At 39.2% G+C, this 23,768-nt stretch overlaps 1 protein-coding gene across 1 annotated transcript in view; it reads right to left on the bottom strand.

Annotated features, from left to right (window-relative positions):
• LOC140160884 (alpha-1,3-mannosyl-glycoprotein 4-beta-N-acetylglucosaminyltransferase B-like) overlaps window positions 1-23,768 on the bottom strand; it is a 142,415-nt gene that overhangs the window by 16,753 nt on the left and 101,894 nt on the right. Inside the window, 1 exon segment of the mRNA XM_072184216.1 lies at window positions 1,147-1,261. Within this exon segment, the coding sequence (XP_072040317.1) occupies window positions 1,147-1,261 (115 nt within the window).

The following is a 23,768-nucleotide window of genomic DNA, read 5'->3' as shown; positions in this document are numbered from 1 at the left end:
TTAACTTAATTATGACACATCATCAAGTATTAGTTGTAGCTAGTTGTATTGGGTGAACAAGAAATTTCAAGCCGGGTCACAAGTTATTTTTACTTTCCATTAAAATCATGTTACAACATGACTAGCATGTGACCATTCCAGTCAGCCCAGACAATGAATCTTTCTTTCATCATCTGTAAATTATGAAATACTCGTCTGTGACTGGGTCACGTCATAGGCTGATCATGTCTAATTAAGTGCCTCTAATCCAATCTCTGCAAGACCACATTTCATCACTGAATCAAGTTTACTCATGAACTGTTATATAAGCAGAGCTAGAAATTAAAGCTGTGGGCTTGTTTATATAATTATACATGGTAACTGTACAAAAAGCACCAAGTAACTAGCTAGCTAGCTCATACATCTGACTGCTACCATTGCTACATTAGGCCTAAAAAAGAAGTTTATAATGCCCTTTTCTGATTGACCTAAAAATCTGAAAAAATAGGGTCACTCTTTTTTTCCATATTTGAATTTTTATATATATTTGGTATAAAATTGGCAAATGTTTTGTAGTTAGTATCATACTCTTGATATACTCAGAAAACTAGCCTGACAAACTTTATATGTCATTGTATTTTTTGATAAACTTGCTTTTTTGAAGTGTATCTGGCAAAATATTTTGATTACAAAAAGAGAAAAAGACAAGAAAAGATACCTATTGACCGACCGAGATTTTGGAACAATACAAACTTTTTTATACCTGACTGTGATCATGTCATAATCAGACAATTATGACAGGATGATAAATAAACAAAATAGGCTATCCCATTTAAAATCAACACTCCCCCTGTGAAAGATTTTGGAATATATTCCACAGAAGGAGTATGAATTTCAAATGGAATGAACACATCAGGCAGCTCCATTTGAATTTCATACACCTTTCAGAAAGATTCAATCTGAATCTTTCCTAGAGGGAGGATGTCATTCAAATAAAGATGGTAAATGTGTTCATTACATTTGAAATTTATACTCCCTCTGTGGCAGATATTTCCAAAATCTTTCACAGGGGTAGTGTGGATTTTAAATGGGATAGCCCATTGGCATGCTGTGGTTGTGACTGTCTGGACCTGTAGTTGCCCGGCCACACACATACATCTTCCTTACCTATAAATCCTAATTGTGAAAATTCTAGTAGTAGCCAGTCTTTACTGTGTTGTTGCAAGGCAAAATTTTTCATAGTTGTCAGATACCCAGGCACTGCTACAATGTCATCTTCAAGCTGCAGGAAAGAAGAAAATGATGCAAAGAAGACGATAATTATCTTGATCAACTACTTGGATGTCTTTGATCTAAAAAGAACTGAAACAGCAAAATGAAATGTTAGCTGAAGAATTGCACTGCCTGGAGTGAATTTATTGAGGGCGCCATGTTGTCAGACGAATAGCATACCTGATGATGATATCTTAAACCGCATCAATGGAAAGAAAAAATGATTTGATGTGATTCAGCACACTCTTCAATGTAATATCTGTATGTTTCAACAATCATACAATATCAGGATTGTGTCATATAGGGTTAAGTCTTTGATTCTGCTACAAGAGTTTCATTTTACAGTGAGTGAAAATTCATTATAATTAACTGCTTTTCCATTACTGTTTTTTAACACATCTGATAAGTGATTTATCCAAATCAACATTTGACCCAAACCGGTAACATATTTTCACAAATAATATCCAGCTCACCACTCAGTATTAAATTACATGACCAATTTATTAAAAAGTGTCACCAGATTTTGGCCCAAATTGCCATAGTTTTAACTTCTAAAATTTTGGTGCACAAGCTTCTACCTGAAATTGATAATAATGATAAAGAAAATAATGCAGTTACAGTCAGTCCCTGTTTCAAAGTGTTCATTAGTATTCCCTCACTAGGCCTGACGTGCTATCTCTACCAAGAAGTGGACATCAATCATTTACGGATGATGCGGACACAGTGAAGAAACTAAAAAAAGTGGAGGATCTTATCATGAAAAGGTTATGCGCCTACTGCCCATTATAGCGCCACCTGTAAAAATTAAACATACTTATGAGACCATTTTGGATCATAATGTACATAAGGACCAGTGATTACACTGACAAAATTTCATCAATATAGCTCTTTTCCTTCTGGGTGATGTCAAAAACTTTTGGACACCCCCTCGTACAAGCAATATTAGAGGCCCTGTGTAAAGTAATATCAATATATTATATATATACTAGCGGGACACCCACGCTTCGCGCGGGTCCCCGCTAGATGAGTAGACGGAAGCGTTCACTCAAACAGGAGGAATTACTGTACAGGTAGAAAATTCCTCAGTCCTTCCGAATCCTTACGATTTTTATCATCTTGGTAATCTCGTAACCCCATCCCGTTAAACCACAACCCCGTACCTGTAATCCATCCAAAGTAGGCCTACCTTTTTATGTCCTTCTTTCTTTTCTTTTCCCCTCTCGCGTACCCTTACGATATTTATGTCTTCGTGAGGCCTAATCCCGTTATCCCATATCCCGTACACCATAACCCCGAGCGCAAGTTGGCTATGCGCACGCCGCACCCGTGCGTGCAAGTCAAGTGGCGCGCATCGTCTACCAGCGCGGTTTATGCTAGACATGTGGACGCGTTGGTTGGCATAGGCCGTAAAGAAACAACCGCTATAAATTTGCCCGAAACCCCCACTTTTTACTGATTTTGAGGCCAATTCTTGACCGTTTTCAACCAAATAAATTTTAAACACATTGTCGTATATTCCTCGATCTCCCGTATGAATTTGGCGACATTTGGATCGAAACTGACGGCGCTTTTACGTGGACCCACATACACACAACATTAGCCTATTTATAGTAAGATAAAGTTGAGGAGAAATGTTAGTGACGCTGTTAGCAATAGTTATCAAATAAGGTTGATGTTGAAGATGACAATCCGCTGCCGTAGTGCATGTTAGTAACCACTGGTTACTGGTTCAAGCCTGGGCTCATACACCTGTTCCGAATTATGATATACCATAGGCTTTGTGTTGTGATAATTTCCATCAGTGGTTCAGTATCAAAGAAAGCATGAGCAAGTTGACCTAGCAAAGGTCATATTTTAAGATGTACTACCCTAGCGATAGTAGCGAATGATGATGACCATCAACATTGTACCAAGTAAAATATTAAACACATTACATCATCAACAAAGCAAAACTTGACAAGAGAAAACAATAGTCTCTAAAATATCCATTGGTCATTAATTAAAACTGCTGCAAAACAGCCCATTTTCTATCTTCTCTCGTTGAGTCAGAAGAGTTATTACAACCAGGGATATGAGTACCCGCCATGGTGAGTACACCATCCCATAAACTATCAGTTGCAGCACTACAGGGGTGGCGCAATATTTTTGTGCCCCCCCACCAAAAAAAAAACCCAAAATCACTTTTTGAGTCAATTTTGTGCAAAATTTGAAATGTGTTGATTTGACCCACCCCCCCACCTAAAATTCACTTTGCCACCCCCCCACCTAAAATTCACTTTGCCCCCCAAAAAAAAAACAAAATTCCAGGTGCTGCCACTGAAAGTACCCCAGGTACCTTGGGGTTGGGTGCAGATGTCAGAATAGAATTGTTGCCTTTCTCTTTATGGACAACTTGCACACTTTACGTGCACAGAGCTAAAGATGACTCTTCTGTATACAGAACCAACAGCTTTATGCAACTTCGGTAATCACGAGATGCAGCACATGCACATACACTACATATAAACGCATCCCAAAAAGAAAGTATCCAGTTTGATTTTGGTCCATAAATCAAAGATGGGGTCTTAAATCAAGACCTACCATAAGTATGTTACAGATGAGTTTATTCCGCACAGTTTATTACCTCATTTGTCCAAATCGATGCAGAATTGATGACACAATGACTTTTTGAAGGCAATCACCTCAATTTTAAAAGTTGCAGTAAATTCTTATTGATTTGATCCTGCTACTCAATATGGGTAGAGATAGATCAAGAGCACTTGCCGCAGATGTCAATTGATGCAACAGGAGGACATACCAGATATTGACTGTGAAGTGTGAAGGGTAAAACATTGAGGAAGGAGTAAAGAGTATCTGTATTGAATAAAACACATGAAGTGAAGTCAAACAGTCTTAGACCGTCTCTGTTATTGTGTACCTTTATGAAGAACCTTGAGAAGCAGGAAAACCACATCAATAGGGATTATTGCAACTTTTAAAATTGGGGCGACTGCATTTAAAAGATCACTGTGTTATCAATTCTGCATCGATTTGGACAAATGAGATAGCAAACTGTGCGGAATAAATTCATCTGTAACATACGTTTGGTAGGTCTTGATTTAAGACCCCATCTTTGATTTATGGGCCAAAATCAAACTGGATACTTTCTTTTTGGGATGCGTTTAGTTGCAAATGCTAAGCAGTGTAGAAATTCTACAATTACAATTTGTACTGCTGCATAAATCAGAAAAATAAATCCCAACCAAGAAAGCTCACAAATAACTGAACATAAATTGCAGGATTTCTGACCATAGAGGAATATAATTATATTATTATTATATTTTTGGCAGAGGAAGCTATTTCTCACCCAAGGCAAGACCAAGGTTCAAACTCTCACAGATAGCATTATTCTGCTGGTTGATAATGCAGCGCATTATACCACTCGGTCATCTCGCCCACCCTAGTTATTGATTGGCATCTAACAGAGCAAGAGAATGAGATTCACAGGGGGAGTATGAATTTCAAATGGAATGGACACATTAGGCAGCTACATTTGAATTCCATACACCCTCTGCAAAAGATTCAAACAGAAGCTTCCAAATTTCAAAATAGAGTTGGTTTATGCTTATTCCATTTGAAATTCATACTCCCCCTATGGAAGAAATTTCCAAAATCTTACACAGGGGGAGTGTAGACTTAAGATGGAACAGCCCAATGTAATCAATAATAAAATCTTGTAAGAAGAGATGAGAAGATAAAACTAATAGTCTCTAAAATAATTCTTCCTCATTACCATACCATAGCAAAAGCACCGTCGGCAACGTTGGATATTTATCACATTGGCTCAAGCTTTAATAGGCCTCTAAATGACCCATTGCCGTAGGCAGGATTAACCAAATCAATCTTATGAATATTGAAGACAATATTATCAGGTATACCTCTTATCTCATTTTTACATTTTTCACTCCTCCAGTTTGAAGCTGAAGGCATCGACATTTTAATTAGTTGTAAGGAAAAACAGTTATCTTGCGGCTAACATCTTTTAAAATAATTTAATCATTTAACATGTGACCAAGCCTCAAAATCCTTTTTTTTTCAGGGATTACTTTTGAAGAAAAAATCACTCCTGTAATGAAACTTTTGGCCTTTAAAAAATGTTTATTTCCTGCCAAGCCAAGTCAAATTTCCCTCTTTCAGGGCAGAATTTCCCTCTGTTCCTTATGTATTTCTTTATCTAGAGAGGCTAAATTTCCCTCCAATATGCAAAATTTCCCGGCAAGGCGCTTGCCATATTGCACACTTTTTCCCACCATGCGCGGCGGCCCGGCAGGCGCCGACCGGACTACTTTCATAATTTCAGGGGCTATATACACCCATATTCTTCATTTATTTTGGACCCGCATGTGATTTTTTGACACTTACAAACAAGCCTAAATATTAAGTATACATGGACCAGGAGCTAAATTTGAGCTCCTGGTCCAAAAGTTGGCTCCTGGCCTATAGTTTATAGTGTAAAACATAGGACACACCATGAGCCAAAACTTGGCATCCATGGGTTAAAAAAAGCCCCACTCCTGCTTAATATAAGCCTTGCTTACAAAATTTAAGAAACATTTATTAGGCAAAAATTTGTCTCAAAGCTTGCGCGCGCGTTTGTAAAATCCCACGATTTGACAAAAACAAATGCGGACATTTTTTTATTTCAAAAAAAAATTTAATTTATAGTTTTTTCCAGAAAAAATCGGCGAAAATCAGACTTTTTTCTCAAAATACCATGAAAAAAAGTCGCATTTCGCATTTGTTTTTTAATTTCTCGTGAGCTTTGAGACAAACTTTTTTTTTTTGGCCTTATGTGAACTAAATTGCAAAAGCAATACATTGAAATTTCTTCAGCTTGTCAAAACTTTGTACATAAAAATAGTTTTAAAAAAAAAAAAATTATTTAACAGATTGAAACAAATCTTCCATTTCACACTTCCATTCTGATTCAAGGAGTCATCATATTTTCTATCCTCCCCAAAGTCTCTAAATTGTTTACACATAAGACAGCAGCACTAGCAAGTAAGAAATTCAGCTCCATGGCTCCACAGCATCGCTGAATGTAACTTGATATTGCAGGTATCACAGACTAAGCTTAGCATCCTGTTGCTCTATCTCCTCCCTACATCCACTGTACATACAAATGAAGAAAGATGCATCACCTTATTCAGCTTAACACCTCACCAATGGCAATGACATAGAACCACTGGGGGCACAAGAGGGCAATAGAAAGAATCATGGCTTACAAACATCCATGCATGAAGCAAAAATATCCTTACATGTATATATCCTGCATTTATATCATCTCTTTCATGTGTTTATGTTAGGAAGCTAACTGGGAGCCATCCAGTTCTAAAAACATGATTTTTCATTTCTTGGCACTCGGTGGACACCCCACCTAATATCCACAAGTAAAATCAACATTGTATTGAAATGGCATGTACAAATTCTGTTTCCTTCAGTGTGGTCCAAAGAAAGATCCAATCCTTCATCACAAATTGTCAAGGACCTGTCAGAAACTATCCAGAAGCTTAATATTCAATATCACTTTATAGTGTCACCAGTGGCTGCGCCGCGGGTGGGTGGGGGCATGGGGAAATGCCCCCAGTCAGAATTCTGCCCCCCCCCAGTAAAAAAAAACAAAAAAATCCAACTTTTTGCAGTAATTTTGCGCAAAATTTGTTAATTTTGTCTCCCCTTAAATTCTCTCCCCCCCCCCCCGGTTATCTTACTGATAACTGAATCAGTTCACTTTCTTAATGACAGCAACCTCCGGCAGCAGAGCAAGGTAGGTTGGTTTTATCGTTCTATGGGTGGTACAAATTGGTACAAATTGAGATTTCGAGGGTGTAAACTTGTCACCCCTGGGCAATTTGAGATATCCAAGGTCAAAGTTTATACAGGGGTCAAAATTAGAAACAGGTCCAATTATGTTCAAACCTATTTCAAATTACTCCTCTCGTCACCAGGATTCTGAAAATATATAGTTTTACCTATTTATGGCTAATATCGTTGTGGAATTATGAGCAAAAAGTTTGAAGGTTAAATAGGGAACTCTACGGGGGTTAAAGAGGAAGCCCCACCAGAGCAGTTCTTCTAGGGTGAACCAAACCTGCCTGGTTATCAAATTAATCAGTGACAAGGTTATCGCTGAATTTTACAGGTGCTAATTGATGCAATAACACCTTTTCCATCTACTGTGATATTTAGTCTGCTGTGATTTTAATAAGCAAATTTATGCTGCATTTTTTGCAATGGAAGAACCTATGCAAAATGTTAGAGTAAATACCAGCCTTCAACCTTAACAATTTCTTTTAAAGCATAAGATTATCTCCACTGAGGTTTACAGGCCTTTACACAGAACTCACTATACAGCGAAGCAAAATCCCTGTGGTTTAGATTTTTATTCACATACACACTTTTCTCTCCTCTTTTTCTGCATTTGATCGTCATTTTCAACATATTTTAATGCATCACTGACTGGCATTTAATGTTGCATGTATGGCATACAGGCAACCAACAAAATCCCAATATCTGTGCACGGCATATAGGCAACCGACACAATCCCAATATCTCTGCACTGCATATAGACTCAATCCCAATATCTCTGCACGGCATATAGGTAACCAACTCAATCCCAATATCTGTGCAAAACAAACCCGGACATGAAGCATGTGCCATGACATTGACTGGCAAAGTGTCACAGACAGCCCCTGGCTATCTGATCTGATTAAGATTACAAATAACAAAATAAATTGCGTTCCAGATTATGGTGTGTATAGACATAATCAAACCACAAAGCTCCACAATGATGGGTTGGATCACCTCCGGTATATAATCCTTATCATAAGATATGTTTTTGAGCAAAATTAAGCTTCATCTTTTCATTACTCCCCATTTAGCATGCTACAATATGTGATGTAATCAAGCAAAATGAGCCGGATGTCAGAAATATTGATTTTGAGATATAGCCAATCATAGTATTAAACTTCCTTTGTATTGTTCTGAGCAACACTAAAATGGCCATATCTCTGGAACCATAAGTACGAGGGCCGGTCAAAAAGTTCGTAGAACTCGGTATGCTACTTTGTCACACGGTATTGAATTTGGTCTCATTTGAAAGCTTGTTCCTTCAAAACATTACTGCAAAGATTTTATATTTTTGCATCACTGTATATGGGCAGGACACTCTTCAGAGGAAGCCTACCTCCATGAATTCACAGGTACTACCAGAAGTGAATACATGGTCATCATGGAAATTACTCCCGACGGTGGTGAAAACTCAAATAAACTTTAACAATGTGGAGTTGTTGTAAATGGTAATGAAGTCCTTGGTATTCAACAGCAACGAAATGGTTCTTAGAGATCAAGAATGGAATGAGCGTCCTTGAAGATCATCCAAGGTCCAAAAGACTTGCTGCGTCACCACTAATGATATAATGGCGCTGGTACAGTGGCATTGATAATGAATAAAGAATGAGGTAGCCACAAAATATGACAACTCTGATGAATGGGTTTTCAATATTAATCCATTAACATTTGGGTATTCCAGGGTGTCTTCTAGATGGGGTCCCGGAATCTTCATGCACAAAATTGATACCAGTTGACATATTCAGTTCCACACCTTCTATATACTTAGAATGAGGACCAAGGCAAGTTTAATCTATATGTGGCTAAAGGTGATAAGACATACATTAATCACTGGAATTATGAGTGAAATAGTGGAAGCACCTGGAGCTCACGCCCCTAAGAAGATCATCACTCGGTCACCGTAGTGCAAGTTCTTCATCGCTGTTTCTGAGATCCAGGGATAGTCTTGATGACAGATCATTTGCCAAATGAAAGTACAATCATAGGCATATATCATACAATTTCGATAGCAAAATTGAGGCAAACCATCATGTGAAGAAGGTTGATGGTAGGAATGTGGCTGTTCTCGGATTGTGTCCTGTACGCTATTCTTAGTTTGTCAAGCTGTCATTCACGACAGAGGGGTCAGTTAATTAAAGTGACCATATTGTGGTTCAGGCATGACCTCCAGTTAGTGAAACCTATTTTAGAATTTTAAGTCCTACCTTCATAATATCAGGTTTGCTGGTGATCAATGCTGGTGAGCCTTCACCGAAGAGTGGCTCAAGGAGCTTTCGGAAGACTTCCATTTTGTTGACATAGAAGGTTTCAAGAAAATTTGCGACGGGTGCATTAAGGTTTGTAATGACCATGCTCAAGAGAGAGATAGAAATAATTTGGCTAGTACTCTTTCAAGTACCTTGTTCTACGAACTTATTGACCGCCCCTCGTATAATTTACGATGGGAATTTCATCAAAATAAAATTGGATTTTGATTTTGATTGACAGACTCATTTAGCTTCATTGCATCATATATATGCCTGAGACTAGTTACTTGTATTAGTCACAAAAATGCTCCTTTTCACACAGGTTGAATTTTTTGTCACACATGTGAACAGAATAATTCTTCAATGCCTGGCCCCACGACTCTTCAACATGGTGGATATCATGTGCTCACCAAGTAACAATTTATCTCAAATTCAGAATTCACCAAATCTTAAGGGCCTCTATATTTGTGTTTACACACTACGTGCTTTGAATCCTAAAATAAGTAAAAACAAATGAGTGGTGATGAACAACAGCACCTTGTAAACAGCATCCATATCTTTGAGCTGAGGGAAATACAGGGTGTCCCAGAATGATTTATACCATGTTTGAACAAAATATAAAAAATATATAGTCAACAGTGTATCTAATTTTAATAAGTGCAATACAATGACAAATAATGAGTTGGAGATCTTTTCAATGTAAATAGCTACTTGTTAAAGTAGAGGACATATTTTAGCTCCAATAAATGGTGTGTATGTACAGTAACTGGTGCACATTTGTTATAGTATTAAGCAAATTCCTTCAGCGGTGTCTGATGTGTTTTTCCTGATAATCACATAAAAAGAATAGGTCACACGTTGCTATGCAACTTGATCAGCGAATGAGGTACCGATGTGATGATGGCATGATCCAATTAGCCAATCAGAACCGCACTTCCATGCTTATGCTATAAACAGCGCCAAATCGACAGACCACTGAAGAACTTTGCCAAAAACTATAGCTTATGTATGCCATGTCTGTTCACCTACAACCACTAATCCCAAAAAATACAACTTATGGGAAAACTTCTTTCAGCTGTTTTAGTCACGTTTTAAAGAAGTACACAGCATTCATTAGCCATTTTGAATTCACACTTTTGAAAACAGTCACAAGACACCTTTCAAAATATTAAAAGATTCACAAAACAATACCATTTCCATATGAGCCTAATCCTAGCATCTCTCTCCTTAGGTTCATCACTCATACACTCTTAACTTTGACAAGTATGACAATTTGGAAGGGACATAACAGATTTCTCTTCAACATGAACAGATTTGATTAGATTGCCTTGTTATTTTAAAACATGAACAGGTTCTTGTCAAAAATGACCAAAAAAAAAACAAACAAAATTTGAATAGTTTGTCTTCCGAGGGGGTATAACAGAACCTTTTCAAATTGAAATTGACAATCCTGTCAAATCATGAGTTGGGAGATCTTTTCAATGTAAATAGCTACTTGTTAAAATAAAACAGAAACTATTCATTGTTTCAAAGTGATAATATACCTAATCAAAATGAACAATATCTCATCAAAACGAATAATTCAGGATCAAAAATAAATTCTATTCAGAAAATGAATAGTGTGAAATTAGAGTGTATGCTACTTTTCCGTTTCACACCATGGACATAACACCTCTTCAGACACCCTTGCCCTGCACTAACATGACATCTAACCATCACTGACTTGAACCCTGTCATATGGTACCCATCAAGCTATATATCTAGTCATTTACTTGAACATGTGAGAGGCGCCTTGCAACCAACTGGAAAGTGCTGTCATATAGATATGTTGGCATTGGGATATTCCATTTAAAATCCACACTACCCCTGTGGAAGATTTTGGAAATATCTTCCACATGGGGAGGATGAATTTCAAATGGAATTAACACATTAGCAGCTCCATTTGAAACTCATTCTGTCTCAGGGGAAGATTCAAGTTGAATCTTTCTCAGAGGGTGTATGAAATTCAAATGGCGCTGCCTTATGTGCTCATTCCATTTGACATTCATACTCCCCCGGTGGCAGATATTTCCAAAATCTTCCACAGGGGTAGTGGGGATTCTAAATAAAATAGCTAATGCCAAGTCAACCCTACTAACATATTATTATAAACCTGTGAATATGAACTTCATTTAATTACAAAGGACATTTCAATTCATTGCTACAAAAGGACATTTTCTATATACTGAAATCAATAAACTGCAACAGCAACAGGGTGACAGTTTGGGTCAGAAAAACCTATGTCAGCTGAGGTCATGTTTGGGCTTCAACTCTTCAGACCTCACTCTATGTCATGTAACCACTAGTTGACATCACTGTGTTATACCGCACTTATCAAGCCATGACTGCATGGGTCAGCTGAGGTCATGTTTGGGCTATAACTCTTCAGACCTCACTCTATGGGTAGGTAACCATCAGTTGACATCACTGTGTCATACCGCACTTATCAAGCCATCACTGCATGGGTCAGCTGAGGTCATGTTTGGGCTACAACTCTTCAGACCTCACTCTATGTCGTGTAACCACCTGTTGACATCACTGTGTCATACCGCACTTATCAAGCCATCACTGCATGGGTCAGCTGAGGTCATGTTTGGGCTACAACTCTTCAGACCTCACTCTATGTCGTGTAACCACCTGTTGACATCACTGTGTCATACCGCACTTATCAAGCCATCACTGCATGGGTCAGCTGAGGTCATGTTTGGGCTACAACTCTTCAGACCTCACTCTATGGGTAGGTAACCATCAGTTGACGTCACTGTGTCATACCGCACTCATCAAGCCATCACTGCATGGGTCAGCTGAGGTCATGTTTGGGCTATAACTCTTCAGACCTCACTCTATGTTGTGTAACCACCAGTTGACATCACTGTGTCATACCGCACTTATCAAGCCATCACTGCATGTGTCAGCTAGGTCATGTTTGGGCTACAACTCTTCAGACCTCACTCTATGGGTAGGTAACCACCAGTTGACATCACTGTGTCATACCGCACTTATCAAGCCATCACTGCATGGGTCAGCTGAGGTCATGTTTGGGCTACAACTCTTCTGACCTCACTCTATGTTGTGTAACCACCAGTTGACATCACTGTGTCATACCGCACTTATCAAGCCATCACTGCATGTGTCAGCTGAGGTCATGTTTGGGCTACAACTCTTCAGACCTCACGCTATGGGTAGGTAACCACCAGTTGACATCACTGTGTCATACCGCACTTATCAAGCCATCACTGCATGGGTCAGCTGAGGTCATGTTTGGGCTACAACTCTTCAGACCTCACTCTATGGGTAGGTAACCATCAGCTGACATCACTGTGTCATACCGCACTTATCAAGCCATCACTGCATGGGTCAGCTGAGGTCATGTTTGGGCTACAACTCTTCAGACCTCACTCTATGGGTAGGTAACCATCAGCTGACATCACTGTGTCATACCGCACTTATCAAGCCATCACTGCATGGGTCAGCTGAGGTCATGTTTGGGCTACAACTCTTCAGACCTCACTCTATGGGTAGGTAACCATCAGCTGACATCACTGTGTCATACCGCACTTATCAAGCCATCACTGCATGGGTCAGCTGAGGTCATGTTTGGGCTACAACTCTTCAGACCTCACTCTATGGGTAGGTAACCATCAGCTGACGTCACTGTGTCATACCGCACTTATCAAGCCATCACTGCATGGGTCAGCTGAGGTCATGTTTGGGCTACAACTCTTCAGACCTCACTCTATGGGTAGGTAACCATCAGCTGACGTCACTGTGTCATACCGCACTCATCAAGCTATCACTGCATGGGTCAGCTGAGGTCATGTTTGGGCTACAACTCTTCAGACCTCACTCTATGTGTAGGTAACCATCATCTGACATCACTGTGTCATACTGCACTTATCAAGCCATCACTGCATGGGTCAGCTGAGGTCATGTTTGGGCTACAACTCTTCAGACCTCACTCTATGTGTAGGTAACCATCAGCTGACATCACTGTGTCATACCGCACTTATCAAGCCATCACTGCATGGGTCAGCTGAGGTCATGTTTGGGCTACAACTCTTCAGACCTCACTCTATGTGTAGGTAACCATCAGCTGACATCACTGTGTCATACTGCACTTATCAAGCCATCACTGCATGGGTCAGCTGAGGTCATGTTTGGGCTACAACTCTTCAGACCTCACTCTATGTGTAGGTAACCATCAGCTGACATCACTGTGTCATACCGCACTTATCAAGCCATCACTGCATGGGTCAGCTGAGGTCATGTTTGGGCTACAACTCTTCAGACCTCACTCTATGTGTAGGTAACCATCAGCTGACATCACTGTGTCATACCGCACTTATCAAGCCATCACTGCATGGGTCAGCTGAGGTCATGTTTGGGCTACAACTCTTCAGACCTCACTCTATGGGTAGGTAACCATCAGCTGACGTCACTGTGTCATACCGCACTCATCAAGCTATCACTGCATGGGTCAGCTGAGGTCATGTTTGGGCTACAACTCTTCAGACCTCACTCTATGTGTAGGTAACCATCAGCTGACATCACTGTGTCATACTGCACTTATCAAGCCATCACTGCATGGGTCAGCTGAGGTCATGTTTGGGCTACAACTCTTCAGACCTCACTCTATGTGTAGGTAACCATCAGCTGACATCACTGTGTCATACCGCACTTATCAAGCCATCACTGCATGGGTCAGCTGAGGTCATGTTTGGGCTACAACTCTTCAGACCTCACTCTATGTGTAGGTAACCATCAGCTGACATCACTGTGTCATACTGCACTTATCAAGCCATCACTGCATGGGTCAGCTGAGGTCATGTTTGGGCTACAACTCTTCAGACCTCACTCTATGTGTAGGTAACCATCAGCTGACATCACTGTGTCATACCGCACTTATCAAGCCATCACTGCATGGGTCAGCTGAGGTCATGTTTGGGCTACAACTCTTCAGACCTCACTCTATGGGTAGGTAACCATCAGCTGACATCACTGTGTCATACTGCACTTATCAAGCCATCACTGCATGTGTCAGCTGAGGTCATGTTTGGGCTACAACTCTTCAGACCTCACTCTATGGGTAGGTAACCATCAGCTGACATCACTGTGTCATACTGCACTTATCAAGCCATCACTGCATGGGTCAGCTGAGGTCATGTTTGGGCTACAACTCTTCAGACCTCACTCTATGTGTAGGTAACCACCAGTTGACATCACTGTGTCATACCGCACTTATCAAGCCATCACTGCATGGGTCAGCTGAGGTCATGTTTGGGCTACAACTCTTCAGACCTCACTCTATGTGTAGGTAACCACCAGTTGACATCACTGTGTCATACCGCACTTATCAAGCCATCACTGCATGGGTCAGCTGAGGTCATGTTTGGGCTACAACTCTTCAGACCTCACTCTATGTGTAGGTAACCACCAGTTGACATCACTGTGTCATACCGCACTTATCAAGCCATCACTGCATGGGTCAGCTGAGGTCATGTTTGGGCTACAACTCTTCAGACCTCACTCTATGTGTAGGTAACCACCAGTTGACATCACTGTGTCATACCGCACTTATCAAGCCATCACTGCATTCATTTACATGCAGAAGTGAGAGGCTACTTACAACAGAGTGCAAAGTGCTGTCATATAGACATTTTTGCCTCACTTTCCGTTCATCCTACTGACTTAATCATCCAAACCCCTTCATACCTCTTTAAGACAACTACACTCAATTCTACATGGCATATAACCATCACTTGATAACACCATGTCATATGGCACTCATCAAGCCATCATTGCTTTCATTTACTTGAACATATGAGAGGCTATTTGCAACCAACTGGAAAATAACACTAAATAAAACATTTGAGGGTTAATCTAACAGTCAATGTCATATTGCATTCAGTCAAAATGCAAGCTAGCAAAGCTAACACCATAGACAATATTGGACTATAAGAACCTTTATATCTGATCATACAGAAGCTGTTTGACCAGTGTCAATTTGAAATGGCAGTATCCAATAAATAACATCTGAAAACCAGCACATAAAACCATGGAAGATTTTTCAATCTACAGCTTTGAAATAACCATGTTTTAAAGTGGGCAAACTGTATGATAAAGTATCATCCCAATTGTTTCCTCTATCTCTCATCACAGTTTCTACAGAGAAAAACCTAGAAACATTTTAACTCACTGAAAGATAACAATAAAGTTCACATTTCTCAAGCCCCAGATTTTCCAACAAACTAAAAATGCATTGAGATTCCTTCGACATGTTGTGCTCTTGGAGTTTTGTCGAATAAGTGCCATGCATGCATCACAAAAGATGGCATTTTTATTCTGTAGAGCTCCCAGAGAATGTTGAAGTAATCTCAATTTTGCCAAATAAGAGTATTGATGGCCAAATCTCTGGAGATGACCAAGTTAATTAACGAGAGTAATCAAATGCTCATCAAGTATATAGACCGCAAAGCTTCCCCATCACCACGCATGTCTTATTCAACATGTCTCATTTGTGCTCATTAATGGTAGGCAATGTTACATCCCAATGGGAATTTGAATAAGGCATTTGGGTGACTACTGTTGATTTCAGTGAATCATAGGGAGCAGGGCTGTCAATTTTTTGGAATTGCTTGGCGTGAGACACTGTCGAACAGAGGCGTACCGGGACAGAATTCTTGCCGACTACAATGTTAATTTTGACCCATGATTATTTGAGCCAGTGTTCAAGAATCTAAAAAGTTTGGGGGGGGAGTAGGGTCAACAAATTATTCTTACGATGAGTGAGATTTTACTCATTTGACAGCTCTTTGCGTAAGATTTACTACCTAGGCGTGAGATAATACTACTTTGGCATGAGACCGTGAGAAAGTGACCATATACGCTCACCCAATGCGTGAGAGTTGACAGCCCTGATAGGGAGTCATTACATCTAATGATCCTGGGCATTTTCCTTGACTGGTGACAGATGACCTATAGGGGGTTAGTGGGGTAATTCTGGCCCTAGGGTAATTCCATGCTTTTTTGCCTTAAACCCAGTTATAACCGTACATGCCTCATGGCATATCAGTGGTTGTTGCTCGTTTACACTGCCACTACTCCTGGCAGCGCCTACCACTACTCCTGGAAGCGCCTACCACTACTCCTAGCAACTTACACCGCCCAAGTTCCGCCGGGCGTACGTACGACAATGAGAACACAGCTATATGCCGTAGTTATAATGACCTTGAATTGATACTAAGCATTACAACTGGGTTAAAAGCAAAGGGGCCGGAATTACCCCAGGGCCAGAGGGCTGGGATTACCCCCAGGACCAGAGGGCCAGAATTACCCCAGGGCCAGAATTACCCCCTCCCCATAGGCCTACTAAATGAATGTAATTTTGTTTGCCCTAAGGCTACACATGTTTGTAAACACACACATCTTACAAAAACCATATAACTTTATACTACAAAATTAAGTATGAGCATTAATTGATAACAATTATGCTTGAAATTCATTTTAAGGCCACTCATTTAAACTTGCACTTTTTGAAGGGCATAGGGCACGTTCTGAACTTCACATTTTATCCTGAACATGATTTATCTCCCATTTTGGGAACAATTGTAATATCAGTAATTTTTAATATGCATCATCAGAATTGAGCTGGCTAGACCCCACGCTCATAGTTCTTGTCCCTGCTTGAAGCCTATTTAATCTCTAGTTTTATTTCACAGTTCAAATTTTGACATTTCTATCTATCTATATAAGATACAAATACAATGCCAACCCACAGCAATCCCCCGCATCGCAACCTTGTTTTTTGCCGAGCATGTTCGATTTGCACGGCGCCATATCTCTTCCTGACTGTTATTGACTGAACCCAATGAAAACATTGGTAAAATTAAAGTTACACATTACACATGATTGTTGTAATATGGTATCATCCTCGCACACACAAATACACCAAGACATAGATTGAGTAGTATGCTATGCAACGAGGCTCAGTTCTGCTATATGATGTATGTCTGTTATACCATAAGGCTGGGTCGGATGTGGGATGACTTCCACGCTATTAGCTTGCGATATGCCTGGTATACTTGAGTAGAAATTTTCATGAGGTAATTTTTCGCCCTTGGCCTATTTGGAAAAGTTTCATTCATTTTTAAATTTGCCATTCTATGCTTCATTACATTCCACGCTTCTATACACAAAAGGAATATATATAAACATTGTTATTAATTCATCTGTAGTCATTTATTTTATTTATAACATTTGGCCAAAGCCATGCATGCATAGCCCAATGGTGCTCAGAGGTTACAAAGTTAAAGGGATGCCAACCGAATATGAAAGGGACAGGGATAGGGGAAGAGGTACGATTTTAGATGCAGGAGGAAAACCAGAGTACCAGGAGAAGAACCTGCAAGGACAAGCATGGATTGGCAACCAAACTCACATGTGGCATAGAAGGGAATTGAACTCAGGCCACAGTTGTGAGTAAACTCACATGTGGTATTGCATAGCAGGGAATTGAACCCAGGCCTCAGTGGTGAGAAGTGAGTGAGAAGACCACTGCACTATAAACCCATCACGGTAGCTACTTGGTACACAAAAAGTATGAAAATACTTCATAATCCTTCTGAAGTTGGATTGGACCTTTTTACCTCACCATAATGCTACACAGGAGCTCGCAGGTATTCATATCATAATTTTGATGAGTGTGTAATTAGCTTAATTACCCCATATATGCACATATGAATATTTATGTGTCACCAAAATGACAATCATTTGCAGAGAAGATTGGTGATTGGGCTTGGTGGTACTACCGAAATGGTGGGGGACTGCATGTACGTGACATGTTTTAATCAGATAACATCATGGTCATTTCACAAGTTCATAGTTTGCTTTATGATCCAAAATCAGCAGACATTTTTTATTGGGTATGGGATTCCCATGAGGTGAGTTTTCAATTGGCAGGGTTTGTTTAAAAAAACCAATAAATAATGATTTTAAAAAGGTCTACATGATTAGACTACTTACTTTGCAACAGTTTAAGATTGGAACTGGAAAGTCAATAATTATTACTGTCAAGCACCTTGCCCAAAGCTAACGTGATAGTTAACAGTAAATATCATATTGTAACTTTTACCAATATGAAGTGACAGGGAGAAATAATATATATTACTGATGCTGTTTAAAATACATCTTTTATAAAGGTCAATGCTAGACAAAAATAGTACGTGGTATCACTTCCCTACAGCAAACTGCCATTGATTTGTACTTGCTCAAATGGAAAATTTCTGTCAGTACTGCTATAGGAAAGAGTGTTCAATCACCAAAACTAAAACTATAGAGATAACAGGTAGGTCCAAAACTAAAACTAAAAAAACCTATGAATAACAAATATGAGCTAACAGGCAGATAAATATTGGCATTTATATAGCATCTTTCACATGTATCATTTCAAAGCGCTATACATTTATTCCGCTAGAATTGTTCGGATATGTCAGCTGCCATACAATGCCCAAGGCATGCTCATACTTTGGGCAGCCCACAATGGACAATACTCCTAACAGAACCCCATTCCACCCCTGGGTAGAGAGAGGCAAGAGAGGTAAAGCCTATGCATCAAAACAGCACAAATTATTTGCCCACATGAAGTAGTTGTGAAGAGTACAAGAAGTTCACCTTTAACCAAAGACAGAGGGACCTACTTCTTACTACTTCATAAGTCCTTCCTACATCAGAAATTTATAACTTAAAACTCTTAATCCAAGTCATCTTTAAGAAGCTTAGCTCAGAAAAGCTGCCAGGAATATCTACATTGATCATCATGGGACCAATACATTTAACTTGAGTATGGTTAATAAATAAGTTGGGTTCTTCATTTTATAATTAAAGAGGTCAGACGCAAAACTTTATATACCGTATTTCCTCGAATAGTCACCCCCTTCAATTAAACGCCCTCACCACTTTTTCAACCAAGATGTTTCAAAAATGCTAATATTTCTATGCTACCGTAGGTAGTAAGCTTACCAAGGTACACACATGGTAGCTAATGGCGTTAGTAATTGGTTTAAATCTGGTAGTAAACCCGGAAGTGAACCGGAAATCATCGTTCCTAAGTTCATAGTTCGTCATTTCAGCATGAATTTTAACCTTACCTAACAATTTTAACGGGAATTATCATTCTAAAGATGACCTCTAATAAATGCCCCCCTTTTGGAAAATGCAATGCCCCATGGGCAACTATTCAAGGAAATACGGTATCCAAAACAAAGGCTGTCTTGTGTAATTTTGGTAATAATAAAGTTAATATTTTATTACTTCCGTGGTCCAGATACGCGCCGGTGATCGGCGATCGCATAGAATTGTTGAGGTCTTGTGGATGGGGTGCATGAATTTCAACGGGAACAGCTCATTTTGTACCTAAACAACAACTTTGGATCAAAGTCCTTTTGGGCCAATTGTTTTTGCACAAAGTGTTGTTTTCCCATTTCTTCTACTCAACCTAAGTAGACACTCAACCTACGGTCCTCAAGAGTACATTAATGTCACTCCTAATAACTTCTTCACACTTTACCATTCTAAACAATTCACATACACACTTGCTTCACATTCCCACATGGGATTGCAATAATTCACAGAACACATTCCTTGGCTGGGCAACGCATTAATTACTCATAATTCACCGCACGTTTTCCATTCTGTATAACCGGATATGTACAGGTCTGATTTATCAGGCAAACATTCGAGTGCAGAAGAACAAAAAATCACAATACAAGATGAGTAGCTCAAATTTAGTATGCCTGGCCAACATTGAGGGTTTAACTGTCATCAGAAGTGGATCTGTGCAGGTCTTCTGTGAATAATACTGGTTAAAGCTATTCAGTCATTTGTTTATAAGAAATCAAGCATGGAAACTTTTAAAGCAGAACTGTTCATTTTTAACTATTTTAAGGCTTGCTTCCAAGCCAGGTTCCAAGTTGAAATACCGTATTGTTTGTAATAAACGCTCCCCCTCTAATAAACGCCCCTCCAATATTTCCGTGAAAAACTGACAAAAATGCAAACATTTCCAAGTCATATCGTGTAAGTAAGCTTGAAACTTTCATCAGTCATACAGTGACGATCGCTAAATTGCATGGACAAATCCTATTATTCCATCCATTTCATTGCCTAATTATGGTAGAATTTCACCACATTCTTGCTTGATAATGCACTTACGGGAGTAATTTTGTTGTATTTACCACAAACCACTCGATTCCGTGGACAGCGTCATAGAATGGCATTAGTATAGTCGTAAATCCCTCCTTTGTAAAGGAGCACCATCGGGAAATTGAACCCAATATTTTTTTTTTCATTGACAGTTCACTTCCAATAAACGCCCCCCTTTTGGAAAAATGCAATGCCCCCCAGGACATTGATTAAAAACAATACGGTATTTGGGTTGACCAAATTCATAGCTCTAAGCCATCTTGACATAGGGGTAGTGGCTTATCAAAATACTTCTTTGAAAGCCATGATTTGATTTTGTGATTCAATATTTAACAAAGATATTTATGGGCAAGCTTGAAGTTAAGTCACATTGTTCTGGTACATTTGTTGTATGATAAAGAATGTGAGAATTTGTAAGGCAAATGGTGACATGCATGGCCACAAAAGGTCACTGAAATGATACACCACTAGACACCATAGACCATTTCATATCAAGATGGGAAAAGTTCGGAAAACCACGCTATTTATTCAGTAAGCTAGGGGGTCAAATTATACCCAAACTGGCGGACAAGAAATGTCATGAATTACAGTACCCTTTTGTGCGAAAATAAAACTTATTAAGCCAATGTGAACATGGGGTCATAGGTTTAAATATTTTCCTAGCATATTGAGCTAACACCTCAGCTACTTGATTTTTTTTCACAATAAGATACTAACGGAAAAATATGATCAAATGTTCGTCATTTTTCGTCAGTTAATTTTTTTACAGAACGTTTAGTTTATGTATTACCTCTTCTATATGTCAGTATCTTACACAAAACATACCACCACTCACTTGATTGCACATTGAGTATCCTTGGCAAAAGTACCTCTCTCATCCATAATTGACCATCGAAAGTTCATCGTAGTTTATGATGCCTGTTACACACTGGAACTTCATACTCTACATGATGCTGAAGAGGTACTTTTTATGTGCGCGTGATATGGGAATGCTTCGGGTTTTATCTGAATTACTCGGTATGAAAAGATCTATTGCTTTATTCTAATGTAGAGTGCCTTTCAATTTAGGGAACAAACCAAAAGTTTAATGACGTCCTGTAAACAAAAGTCCGTTTATTAAAAAGCTGGCTCCTCCCCTCCCTGACACGTAAGTGCAACATGTTAAAAATCCCAACCTGAAATGTCAACTTTGACCAATATTTGAACTAGTTTTTTACAAACGTATCAGAGTTTTTGACCCCCTCTCTACTAACACAAGTCCATAAGATGCTGTCAAACTTTTGATTCTCTAAGACTTTACATGACTTACATCAATGTTCAACAAATTAGAAAACAAGGTCGTTGAGGTGCACAAACATGATTATAACGATTTATAAAGTTATACCGCACAACTATTGTATTGAAAATGAGTGAAAATGTTTCAACTATTGTTCAAAAGGACATTTATCAATCATCCTCTCCGTAACCTATGTTAATTCAGGTTCAACGAGATGATATACTAGCAGAATGCAGATTTAAAGTTTCTCTACCGGAAATAGATTTGTGCCGATATTCCTTCCCATAATGCAATATGCGTATTACACAATAAAGGAGATGGATTAACATCAAAAGTGCGAGCTTGTCTTTTGTCATGCATTATACATTGCTTTTGTATTGTGGGATGGAATTTTGGCACAAATTGACTTTCCATAAATCAAAATGCACAGTTATTTTCTATTCATGCCTCTTGCCAATTGAATGCCCTGATTATATCATCACAGAATTTAACTCCTATTACAATCTTCATACAAGTCTCTTAAGTGTTAGTGCACCTATATCTTAGCACTAATTAATATGCATAACGAGCAATGTGCTTGGTAATATGAACTGCTCGAGTGTTTACCATGCCCCGCCGTTAAGGTGCTTATGTCGTAAAATCACCAGATTTGCTTGGCCACAGGGACCCAGATTTGAGATGCACAATCCTACTGGCTAAGTTCAATAATTTACTAGTCCCATACATACACAGCTTGATACGGAATTGCGCATTTGATCTCGATGAACTAGAATACACCTCATCTTATCATTGCAAAGTTCATGGATGTTAATGTTTTAGTTGGTAGAGACAGAATTATGAGCAAAAGATGAGGTTATAATGGTTCAAAGTGCTCATTCCGATTAATATGGAGATATCTGAGATGATGCCAGTACAACATCTCCTTTGGCGCTTTATTTCTCTTTAATGGCAATCACACTTTTGATTGCAGCTATGATACATGGCCTAGTTTAACTGACAATCGGACTATTTGCACCTGCATATAGCAGATTTTTCCCTACCAATCTAAACAACTTGTTATCAAAACTGACATGGGCTCCAACCCAATGTTATAGACACATCCTCATTTATTCAGGTTGTACATCTAGGGCTCTGGAGTTTTGACCCATGTTGCTAGAATCAGAATGGACATATATGACAGATCTCCTAGTGTCAGGAAAATCATCAAAGTTGCAAAGCTGGAAAATTTAGTTATATTGTAATCAGACAAACATTGAAAAAATAAATCAAGAAACACAAACAAACTACAATTCGTTTAACCCTGAAGTTGGTTGTGACCTTATGCAAGCGTCAATTTGAAGCTTGAACCTACCCACCTCAAGCCCTGGCATATTATCAATGTCGATTCGATGCTGATGATTGAGATCAAAAAAGTATGAACTCAATCATTGGCATCAAATCAACGTCGATAATATGTCGAGGCTTGAGGTGGGTAGGTTCAAGTTTCAAATTGCCGCTTGCATGAGTGCTTTCGCGATGCAGGCAGACGCATGTGTATACACTCTGCTGGAATAGGTTAGCACATATGATTTGATACTGTGACAAGTGAAATACGCACCTACGTCACGAAAGCAAACTCATGGTGAAACAAAGTATAGTATTTTGAGCAATATGTTACCAACTCACTTCATGACAGCGCTGGACAATGGGTTGTATTTTCAGTACATCAGCATCATTAAACCTATTGTCTTTCTTAAACATCTCAATTGGGTCATTCCATTTCAAATCCACACACCTTCTGAAGAAGATTTAGCTTTCCACAGAGGGAGTATGGGTTTCAAATATAATAGACAAGTGGGTACCATCCATTTGAAATACTCACCCCAGTT

This window comes from Amphiura filiformis, chromosome 9, assembly GCF_039555335.1.
Source record: "Amphiura filiformis chromosome 9, Afil_fr2py, whole genome shotgun sequence".
NCBI classification, from domain to species: Eukaryota; Metazoa; Echinodermata; class Ophiuroidea; order Amphilepidida; family Amphiuridae; genus Amphiura; species Amphiura filiformis.
The sequence above is the reverse complement of the archived record's forward strand: the minus strand, read 5'-3'. Positions and strand labels throughout refer to the sequence as shown.